The sequence below is a fragment of the Argentina anserina genome, chromosome 7 (assembly GCF_933775445.1).
Source record: "Argentina anserina chromosome 7, drPotAnse1.1, whole genome shotgun sequence".
NCBI classification, from domain to species: domain Eukaryota; kingdom Viridiplantae; phylum Streptophyta; class Magnoliopsida; order Rosales; family Rosaceae; genus Argentina; species Argentina anserina.
In genome coordinates, this window is record NC_065878.1 from 2,020,447 (window position 1) to 2,032,840 (window position 12,394).

At 40.2% G+C, this 12,394-nt stretch overlaps 1 protein-coding gene across 1 annotated transcript; it reads right to left on the minus strand.

The window, feature by feature from the left end:
• Positions 1-3,668: 3,668 nt before the first annotated feature.
• On the minus strand, positions 3,669-4,540 carry LOC126802290 (phosphatidylinositol transfer protein PDR16-like). Its single transcript, XM_050529897.1, has 3 exons — positions 4,445-4,540; positions 4,271-4,369; positions 3,669-4,180 (listed from the first exon to the last, which is right to left on the minus strand). Exons 1-3 carry the CDS (start codon positions 4,499-4,501, stop codon positions 3,929-3,931), a joined length of 408 nt encoding a protein of 135 aa, XP_050385854.1. The 5' UTR covers positions 4,502-4,540; the 3' UTR covers positions 3,669-3,928.
• Between the last annotated feature and the right edge of the window lie 7,854 nt (positions 4,541-12,394).

Consider the following 12,394-nt stretch of genomic DNA (forward strand, 5'->3'; position numbering starts at 1 on the left):
TGATTAATAATTTAACCCTTGAAAAAGGTTTGTGGTTAGAGCAGGGCTAGAGCCCCCGAATTTCACCAGGGGGGAGGGTTTCATTTGCACATCTCCAATAACTTAGTATACCTCCTTTGATTTTTTTTTTTTTGTACATTTAGTTTTTCTGTTTTACCCTCTAACACATCACCTACATTGAGACTTCATCAAGTTCTTTCGTAACCGATTTTTATTATGAATTCATTTTCTTAATTTCAACTTAATAGATAAACCAAAGAGATCTCATTCACTCATCTTGATTATTACTAAGCCCAACCTCTGTATCTACGCTTGCATAAACTAAAACTTCTGGGTTTAATATATTTCATTCTTATCAAGTTCTTGGCCTAATTTTGAAATACTGGGTGCATTGCAAATTAATCCCAAGTCCTTATGCGTGTAGTTATTCAAAGCTTTGATATGGATAAGTTTAATGGGAAATGGTTAATTATTTGGCTTGCATCCTACTACAGCATTAAATAGTATTGATGATTTTGATTGCCAAGAGCAAGTTTTCAAACAGATTTTGGCAGACATCTACGAAATTTGCTTTGGAAAATAAGAACCCTAGCTTCTCATGCAAGATGAAAATTAAGATGACCAATAATTATCTGGGATTATTTTAAAGAGATGGTCCTTTAATTGAAAGCATGACAAAAGATAAGGATATGGAATTGTAGCTCTTCTCTTCCGATAGGAACATCAAGAACAATCGGTGTATTTTAGCTGCTTTCATTTTGTTTGAGGGTAAAACAGAAATAGTAAATTTACAAAAACCAAAGGAGAAAGAATGTAGGAAATGGCACAACCGCACAACAATCCGGAAGAGAAAACTGCTTTAATATTTTCCGGATTGTTTTGCCCTTTTCCTATATTCTTTCTCTTCTCTTTTTCCCTTCTTCTTCTTCTAAATCCGGCCATAACGTTGTCATCCGGTAATGGATTTGAGTGTGGTTGGTACTGTGGAAAGATCTCTCTCTCTCTCCTCTTTTATTTGATACCTACCTAGTTCGAACCGACCACCGTACAAGGCGTAGCAACTCTCGCAAGGGGCTGTTGTCTTCTATGGTGGTGCTCTAAGCTATTTTGGCAAAACCAGAGCCCAAGATTCTTTAATTCTAGTTATTTTCTTCATTCTTAGCATACACATACCAATCCTCTTTGAATTTTAACATAATTTCGCATATTTAGACATTTTTCTTGGTATGTCATACTACATGTGACACTACTTATCACACTACCTATCACACTACCAACCACAATACCGGTCACACTACCTATCACACTGCATATCACACTACAATGTGTGACTATGCGAAAAGAAGAAAAAGAAGAAAAATGACTAGAAAAAACAAACATTTATTTATTATTATGTGATCTTGAACTTTTCAAATCAACTAATACGATCCAAATGTTGACACTGATATTGTTGTACAAAATACCATACCATCAGTCACACAAAAAATTCATCAGCTACACTACTAGTCACACTGGTAGTGTGATAGGTAGACAAATAGTCACATTACCAGCCACACTACCAGTTACACTATCAATCACACTAACATTGTTCTGTGACGGGTAATGTAACAGATAGTGTGGCGGGTAGTGTGACGGGTGCCCAATTTCACATTCTGCTGGTATGCTACTGCTTGCGCCGTGACAAAAAAAACCTTGGTGCCCAAACATACATGAACACATTATTACAAGTTATATATTTACAAAAATTTCAATGGGCCGCCCCGAAAACTGCTATGAGTACCCATCTTGGCATTCCAGCAAGCCTTGCATCAACCTCCTCTCCTCAGCGACACCGCCTCTAGGTAGTCACCTCCTCCAGACCATTACCACCTCCAGATCACACCGTTGTGGCCTTTGATAGATCCAAATCGGATCAGCGCCGACGAACAAGAAAACCCGATGCCTTGGAAATCTCGAGTCGCATCACCAAAAAAAAATGGCATAAAATCGATGAAACAGGTGGTCTAGTCCCTGTTGCCTCAGGCGCCAGACCTCTCCCGTCGATCCACTCATTCCTCAACAACCCCAACACTTGCATGAGTTGCCTCCAGGCTCACTCTTTGGTTGGAGATTCAGTTTCTGGTGAGAAACCCCAAACCGAGAGGGAACACTGCCATTGATAGCTTCAGGTGAAAGAGACTTTAGACCTCAACGAAGAGGATTATCGAGCACCTTGTCCGCTGACGATGCTGATTCCTAGGCACGCCTCCTCGAGCAAGACATCTTCATTGCCGCTGGTAGTTCTGCAGCTCGGAGATCCTACATATCTACTTTTAAGGAGATCAAAAAAATGCCGCCACCGCGGATGATGTTGCTGCTGCTGTTGATGAGGAGTTCAAGGCTGAGTCAGTGGCGGATCCAGCCCAGGGCTTACCTGGGCTGAAGCCCATGCGAAAATTTAGAGCAAAAAAAAATACTAGTCTACTTATGTTCTTTAATTGAATCCCAACATGGCTGTGATTTAATTGGAGCTCATAAATATCAAGTCTTGACTTTTCACCCAAACACAGCTTCAAGCTTCCCCGGTTCTTCAAGCTTCCCCAAATTCGAATTACTATATCCCAAACTTTGATTTATAGGGTTTCCTTAACATTCCAAATTGGTTCCAACTCCCATAGATTTCCAGATGAGTATCACAGGTGGGATCATCGATTCATCATCCTCAGTATCACAAGTGACCCTCAGTCCCTCACTTTGCTTTACTCCATTGGATTATTATCTGAGTATCTTGGTCTGACAGTGCTTAACTAGTTATATATGTAAAGATCTATGCTTTTTGTTTCATTGGGTCGGAATCATATACATTCAGTGTTTAGTTGTTGAGAAACTTCAATACGGTATGGTTGTTTGATATTCAATTGTAGAGCCAACAGAAAACCAATGCCGAAAGTAGGATAATTCAAAAACGTTAAGCTGGTAAACTAGGAATGGCTGCAACTAGAGGTGGTAAACGGGCCGGCCCGGCCCGGCCCGGTCCATTTTAAACGGGCCAAAACCGTGCTCGGGCCGGCTCATTTATTTATCGTGCCGTGCCATTTGCTTAAACATTAAGCCCGGCCCGGCCCACGGCCCAAGCCCGTGTCGGGCTAAGAAGTAGGCCGGCCCGGCTCATTAGTATTATATGACAAAATTAAAATAAAAAATATTATGTACTTTGAATATTTGTTTTATATAACTATTTAGAGTAGTAAAATGAATAAAATACTACAACACATTTCATAATCTTATTTTTAAAATGTTACGTAACTCAAAATAATGATGTTTTATTCAGTATTTTGATAATATTTGTGAAATATTGTAGTTAAAATAATGAAATAATCAGTAGATTTTAATTTAAAAAGTATAATATTCAAGTTTAATAATAATAATTGTTTAAATATTGATATAAATAATATAAAATTATGTGTTTAACGGGCCGGCCCATGAATTAATCGTGCTCGGGTCGTGCCGGGCTAAAAACAGGCTCGTGCCGTGCCGGGCCCATGAGCCAAAATATCTCGGCCCGTTACAATAACGTGCTCGGGCCGTGCCGGGCCGCTAATGGGCTCGGGCCGTGCCGGACCGATTTTTAACGTGCCGGGTTCGGGCCGAGCTCGGGCTTTTGGGCCCATTTGCCACCTCTAGCTGCAAGTAATTAGCAAACTTATTACTTATATAAGTAGATATTGGAAACACACAAAGTCGCAATTCATGGAGGTAAATATCATTTTTTTCAGTATTGTTAAGTGTTCACAACAGCACATTTAGGCACTGTGTTCATCTTAACATATGTTTTTTTGGGAGCATGTAAGAAACTTTCCAGGGTTAGCTGGCTCTAAACAATCATTAATTCTTATTGCATTTCATTTTCACTGGAGCTATGGAAATTAGCATCTAAGACGAATGAGGCTCATACCTTCCAAAATGCTTCAAAAATCCGTGGAGGGTTGTAGAGAAATGCCACTGCTAGCCTCTCAGGGTAGTGGTTCTGTAAAATATTGATGGTATCGCGTGCTGATTTAACAGGCACCGATGTATTCAGTGTCCACCCGGTAAAGTCTATCAACCAAACCATTTGTTCCTGACCCTCTGGAAGGTTAAAGACAACATTCTCTATAAGATACACCAAGTGCTTGATGTTATTATCCAATGACATTGTGTTCTGCAGCATTTGTAAAAGCATTAATATCCAGATTCAATAATGAAAGGTGAAGGCTTTGGTAATTTGATAACAATAAACAATCTACTCTACCTGCATTGCTGGTCTCAAAATTAGAACAGTCTTCCCATGACGGTCATGAAAATTAGCTCTATAAACTTTTCCAGTCTCGCCTTCGACTGCAACTTCAGGCTGCCCATATAAAACAGTCAGTAAAACTTAAACATTAACAGAGAGAACCATCTAACATATGGAATTAATTCTTACCCAGCTGATTTCCTCAGGCTTATAACTTGACCTCCATTTGAGTGTTTCCTCCAACATTTTCTTCGACTTCTCTACATTCCCAATCCTTGCATCCAAGTACCTTTAATATAGTTTCATCTTATATTAAATTCTTGATCATAGACTTGCTCGGTCGATCAATGACTCTGCAAAACGTAAGGGTGAATTAAAATCTACACGAGAGGAGGAAATTCAAGATTTAGTTGTTCTTGGTACCCTTGAAACAAGTAAAATCTTTTACTTCATTGAGCTCCCAATTTCATATTTATGCAATTAACTTACTGGTCTACTAATTATATATGCTAATGTTAGATTATACTGTATTTTTATTTTGTTTCAGGGAAGGGTTCTAACCAAACAAGTATCTTGCAACGGGCATCTAGTACTCGTTGGAGCTCTCATTTTCGCTCTATTAAGAGCCTCATTGAATTATTTGGTTCAACCTTTACTACTTTGGTTAATATCATGGAGACCGCAAAAGTACTTGTTCGGGGAGAAGCTAGTGGTGTTCTTAAAGCAATGAGAGCCTTCGAGTTTGTGTTTTGTCTGATTTTGATGTACAGAGTCATGAAAGTCACTGAACATCTTTGCCAAACACTACAGCGAAAACCTATTGACATCCGAGCTGCATTCAATTTTGTGGGACATACAAAATTGCTTTATCAAGATATGAGAGATGATAGTTGGAATGATTTTTTGGTGGCCCTTATTTCATTCTGTGAGAAACATAACATCGATATGCTGATATGACTGCTCGTTACTTGGATGGCACGGGTCGTCCATGTCAACAACAAAATTTTATCACCAATGAGCACCATTGCCGCATAGAGGTATTCAATGTTGTACTTGACTATCAATTGAGTGAGCTAAACAAGAGGTTCAATGAGAGGTCTTGTGAACTCCTTATGCTCACTTCGACTTTGGATCCTCGAGATAAGTTCAATCTTTTTGTAACTGAAAAGGTACTTCTTCTTGCTAAAAGCTTTTATCCTCAAGATTTTTTGCAAGATGACTTACTTTCTCTAGAAGTAGAGTGTGCATATTATATGAAGGATATAGTTGAGAATGCAACATTTCATAACTTAGATTCTATATCTGATTTATGTCGGCAACTTGTCCAAACAAGGAAGTCAGAGTTTTTTCCGATGATATATAGACTGATTTGTTTAGTGCTGACCCTTCCTGTTTCTACTGCTACCACCGAGAGAGCTTTTTCATCCATGAACATAATAAAAAACAAACTCAGAAACAAGATAGAAGACGAATTTCTTGATGATTGCATAGTACTCCACATTGAGAAGGAATTTGCTGAAGCTGTTGATAATGAAGTGGTGATCAAAGATTTTGAAGAGTTAGTTCCACGTAGAATAAAATTTAGTTAGTTTTCATTTATGTTCTTTTTATATTGTATTGTATCTCATGTTGTGCAAAGTGTTCACGAGAAATACTTGCTATATTAATTTTAATTAAAAAAATTATACTAATATGTAAGCCCATGCATCATTTTAGTCATGGATCCGCCACTGGGCTGAGTATGTGAAGACTGAGGATGGTGAGATCGTAGAATGTCGAAAAGCCATACCTTGTTATTAGTTTTAGGTCCAGTGGCAGTTCGTAATTGAATGAAATCGATGGGCAACACTATAAAAGATTTAAGAAGCCTTTTTCTATTTTCTTCTCCTTCCTTTTAACCCTACAGTATATTTTCTTCGATCTTTTTTTATTTTTAAATTTAGCTTAATATTTTATCAATAGTAATACAATACTATGTTTTGTAATTTAGAAATCCTTTCAAAAAAAAAGATTGTGTTCTTGAATTAGTACCGTATATTGGTAAAATGATCTTAGTATTGCTATATATATATTGTTATGTTACTAGTAAAATTATATGCGGGTTTAACCATAGTAAACTACTTTTGAAAAGAGAGAGAGAGAGAGAGAGAGAGAGTTTGATAAGAAAACTTTATAATATAGAGGGAAAAAATCATTTACTTGACAAATCTAGTACATTTTATCTAGCTCGAGGTCCAAATGTACTTGTACAATCTAAATTGAATCTTCGATTAAAAAAACCTGAACTGAATCTCAATAGGATCTCTCATTTAAAATCTTAAAAAATCTTGAATTAATAGGTAGGAGAAGGACCGGGCACCTAACTATCGAATTTCTTTATTTGGTTAATTTGTTAGACAGACAAAAGCTTCAAAATGCAAAGAAATTTGAGAAGCCCCAAGAAATTTCAAACTTGCTGCAAGATTATAAAAATCCAAGAAATGCCCATTTGTGTGATCCAAAAATGGAGTCAGAGGTCAATAACCAACAAACTGAAGATCACTTTCTTGCACGAAATTAAATCAAATAATTAAATGTTGTCAATAGTCAATAACCCAAGAACTGTTCCGGAAGAATTAATATTCTACCCTTGTGTGTGTCTTAGCCTAATAGGTTTCCTGTTAGGAGATATATTAGCATCTCCGTAATAGATTAGGACTCCGAATCCTACGGGATTGTGGTTTTGTAATGCCTATATATAGGCCCCCATATCATTCAATAATACACAATTATTTCATCCTGAAACACGTTATCAGCACGTTGCCCTAAAACCCTGAACTTTTAGAGCCCTAGAAATTTTTTCTCTTCTCCACCGCCGGCCACCGTCGTCTCCGGCCTCCGGCATCTCCTCGTCGGCGCAGCCCCTGCATGCTGCCCCTGCAGCCCCGCACGCACGCAGCCCTGCACGCACCCCTGCTGCCCCCGCATCGCAGCCGCATGCAGCCCCGCACGCAGCCAGCCCCGCACGCAGATTCTGCCATGTGGCCCCTGCTGCCCTGCAGCCCCTGCGACCCCCCTGCTGCCCCTGCACGCAGCCTCCGCAGCCCCGCAGGGTATCCTCCGCATTCGCTCCGCAAAAACATCTTTTTGCCCTGAAAAACCCCGCATCAGAGGATTCAAAATTGCTCCTCCCGCATATATACGCAATGAACTCGAACTGCACAAGCAAACTCTTCGCTCAAGAGAAGCTACTCCCGTCTTCTCTACCCTTTTGGGCCTTTAAACTATTTCTCCTTTTTCCTTTTTCTTTTCCTATTGCTTATTAAATCATTTATTTGCACGTTTTCGTTTTCTAACTATGTTTCGCGTGCTTGCATAGGAAAAGTGATTACTCGTCGTACTATGGTGATGACATTCATGCCGAGATGAACGATACTTTTGCCATCTACATACGATTCTGATCGTATCCTCCCAAGATTTTTATGTCATCGGACGAAGATCGAAAAAGGAATTCAACAAGCAACTTCATGCATGACGATCGATTTGCAGAGCAATTTACTTATATGCGGTCTATTTGGCAGACCAACAAGTATGTTTTTCTTAAAGTTGCTGCTTTTGAAGATATATATATAAATTATCGGGCGCTATTAGCCTTTTTCATGTCTTCTTTTCCGGCCTTTCTTATAACGCCGATGAGACCAAAGAGGGATATGATTCCCCTCTTAGTCGACGTTTTTCGTGTGACGGTCCTGGGGGAGTCACGTTATTATTTAAAAAGGAAGATATCGATTTCGTGTGGTCGCCTGAGTGCACCGCTGTTTTGGGTGCGATCATGAGAATCGCCGATATGCATCGATTATTTTGTGACCATATACATCACAACCCTTCTAATTCCGGTTACATACTTGAATAGTTTCGATTATTCAAAACCTATACAACCCTCGTTTTTTATGGATGCGTCGCCATCGCGACTGTTATTTGAATGTTTGAGTTTCTTAAACTCATGTCTATAAACGATAATCTCAAGGTCTACGTACTCATTTATTTGAGTTGATTCATTACTCTGATGCAGCACTATTTGCTGACAAAAAGATCCCAAAAATAACGAATTCTATGGGACACACTTAAAAGTGATTTAATGAACGTCTATGACGACGTATTACCAGAGTTGACCTTGAAACATGCTCCACATCCGAGAAACACATGTCATTTATTGGCACCTGTATCTATTTCTCGAGGGAATTTTGGAGATGGAAACGTAACATTCTTCCATTCTCAAGTAAGCACATTTTTGAGCCTCAGGCTAAGGCTCCGCCCAATCAGATATGCAAGATTTTGTTGCTACAGACTTTTGATTAGTCAATCTATTTTGACTATGTCTTCTCCTTACTATTTTTCAAGTATGACATTGGCATTGCCATGATTATTGCTCGACTTTAGCTTAAGTCGTCTATTGGAATTGGAAGCTTGTTTGTGTTGTATTAAATATTGGCATATTCTTTAAAATCTCTCGTATATCTTGTTTACAAGATTGACTCGTGAGAATTTTATTTGCCTTGGCTTAGCATGCATGGTCAACGTTGCAACTCACGTGGTTTTTAAATTGGCCGCTTTTGGGTTACATGGGACCCCAATAGCACTACATTGTGATTTTGGACTTTGAAATTTGGAAAACGGACCTCGGAACGTCAAAATTGACGTCGTTTTTCCCGGTTACTGTTCCGGCGTTTCCGGAACGTTTTTTGACGTTTTACCGGCGTATTCGCCGCCTTCCGGCCATATTCTGGCGTTTCCGGCACCGCCATCCGGTTCCGGACGGCGTTTCCTGTCGGACCTGAAGTTATGGCCTCAATACCGGCCAGGTCCGGCCACTGCCGGCCGGATTTCCGGCAATCGGTGCCGCCGGCTTCCGACGAGTTTTTCCGACGTTTTTTTTTTCGTCGTTTCTCGTCATTTTTCTGGCATATCTCAGCAGTTCTTGCTGCCATGTTTTCCTAGTCCAAAATTCACCCGGTTTTGAGTTAATTTGACATGGTTTTCCGGTTAATTTTCCGGTTTTCTCCAAGTCGTTTCATAGCTCAAATGATTTTATTATTATTGGTGACCACCCGCACCAATTGAATGGTTTTTACCACCCAAATTGTTTGGTATTCAACTGCTCCAATACCATGTTTTTCCAACTCTTGAGTTGAAGAATGTAGTTCTATTGCCATGTGATACATTCGATGGGATTGTCATTTGTTTCAATCCCCTCTCTTACAATATCTTACGGCGTATTATGTAGAGAAGTTCACCGCGTCGTTGACTCTCTTAATCTTCATTTTGAGAATGTCCCGCCGTGAAATCGAGTGTCTTGCTAATTGCGTAACCACCCACACTGTCCTACGGCGCAGGTAGTTGTTTTACGGATCTCGTGCGGAGATTGTGTTCTATATCTTCGTGCCTTGCTAAGTTTTAAAAGCCATACATGCCAATGATGGATTTTCATCTTGATATTTGTGTTAAGAATGGAGAGGAATAAATCTGTCAGATTTCATTGACAGTATCTTTTTCAAGCTTCGACAGTAGCTTTGTTAGCCTGCAGACATCGTTTTGCTTGCCTGCAGCAGTAGCTTTATGTAACTCAAGATTCTTTGAATCATGGGTTCGTTTTTACTGTCTTCTCGGTTTTGACATGATCGTTTTTTGGTCATTTTGAACAAGATATGATGATTCGAGTTCTTTGAAATTCACATTATCATCTATTTTTCATGTTCACGAAGCGATTGGAGGACCACCTAACCCATGCTCCACACGGTGAGGCCGAGCCTATCCGTGCCATGCACGGTGAGGCCGAGCCTGCCTATTTCGGCGGCTCCATGGCATTAAGGCCGTCGGTGGCGGCATCCCCTCCTTCACAAGAGCTTGTGATGCCTCCCGTGTCTTCTAATGCCTCCATGACAATCTCTGATGCCAATCGCTCATTTTGCAAAGCTTGTTCTTTTGCTAGATTTCAATGAAGTCCTTATTTGCTACGGCTCCAACCGAGAACATTCCATTCTTACAAAGTATTTAAGGTGACATTAGTGGACCCTATCCAACCGAATACGGACATTTTTCGGTATTTTTATGGTATAGGTTAAGAGCATCGACGCGTTGGTCACACGTCGCTTTGCTTTCCACAAGAAACGCTGCATTCGCTAAAGTTTTTAGCTATGATCATCATACTAAGGGCTCACCACCCTTCCCATCCTCTCAAATCTATTTGATTGGATACCGTTGGAGAGTTCACCTCCACGACTTTGATGATTTCGTTTTGCATATCTACTGGGATCGTCGTTGAACATAGTATTCCTCATGTTCATTCACTGCACGATCTAGCAGAGCTCGGACTTGGTTATGGGTACTAACCTGCCGATTTTTGCATGGAGATATGTAATGATGTTGCATGCAGCGACACTTATTCGTTTTAGACCCACAACTTGCCAAGCGTTTAGTGCGTACCAGATGGTTACTGGATACGATCCCAACGTTCTTTTCCTTAAACGCATATTTGGTTAAAGTTGTTTATGTGCCTCTATTGTAGTTATCTCAATGAGTCTACTTGAAACGATTAAGTATTCTGGTTGGTTATGATTTATGAATCACCAACACTTGTCCGCTATTTCCAATCTACAACCGTTGATCTCTATCCTGCGATATTAGCAGACGGTCACTTTGATGAGACATACTTCCCGTCGTTATGGGGAGATATGGAATGCTCTCATTCTGGTTTTAACGCCAGGAATTGACGTGGTGTGGCACTATGTCTCATTAAGATCCCGCACTACTCAAAGTGAGCAAATGTACAACGCATTATCGACCTCTAGAAAGTCAAAGATTCGATGCTCAATGACTTTACCGATATTGCGAAAGTGACGAGATCGCACATAAATGCTGTGATGTGCCGGTAAGGTTGGAACTCTCAGAATATGAGAGAATTTCATATGACCTGGTCCTAGCACCGTTGGCACCATCCCTGACAGTGGGAAGGAAGCCGGCGATGGCACCATCGTACGCTGTGGTGTTGTCGGCGCCCGTGGCATTGCACCACAAAACAAGGGCGGCAAACGTAAAGATGGACTAGTAAGGGTCATAGCTTCGGTCTTGGCTCCTGCCTAGATGAGGGGGAGACCATTATTCTCTAGAATCAAATCTAGAAAGAAGCGAAGTGCGTAGGCACAAGTATTTCGCCCATCATCAAGAGATATCCTCTAAACATGTGTATCAACTAAGTTTCTGTGGGACGCTACAGACTCATTTTGTTGATGTTAGAGAAGAATAGAACTCTCACGAATTGATCGTATATAGTGCGCGCGTGTGTTTAATGTATTGATCTCCCATGATTGATGATGTATTCGCTTATGCTCTTATTCCGTTGTAAAGCATCAACGATGAGCAACTTGACCGAAGTGGAAAGAATCAATACAGGCTGAACTAGACTTGTTATGTTGGTCGTTGTTCGTAAGTGTCATGAGAAAGATGAAGTCATGCGATATACGCAGGACTTATGGCGCAAAGATTGTCTCATTATCCTAGTATTGAGTACGATGAGTTATATTCTCTCGTTATGGACATAATTGCTTTCCGCTACTTGATCAGTAGTAGTGTCCATGAAAACTGATTTGCAGCATATGATAGTGGTCATAGAATATCTGTAAATGGATCTTGACGCAGATATGAGAGTGCCCGAGGGACTTTAAATGCCTCCAGACCACGGAGAGTTTATGTAATCAGATTGCGACGTTCGAGAGAACGTAGTACAATCGGTTGCAAGAACTCATACCCATATGTGTTCATATGAAGCTAATTCTTGATTCTCTATTCCGTCTAAGTATAGATGATGAAGAGATTCAATGAGCTATACATTCATGCATGCTAGTGTTGTTGGGACACTATTGTTTTCATTATGACGTGATTAACTATGCGCCTATGCATTGTCATTGGACTTGCATTGCTTCTTTGACATGGGTTTAGTTCTACACTTAGTGAACCAACACAAATCCTATCCACACCAACGCCGCCAGCAGCTCTAGCAACATCAACGTACGCCTTGGTGTAGCAGTCGACACTGGTAGCGTAGAGGATGCGTACGGTTCCGTCTTGGACCAAAATCAGTCCTTCATTGGTCCATTCCCCCAT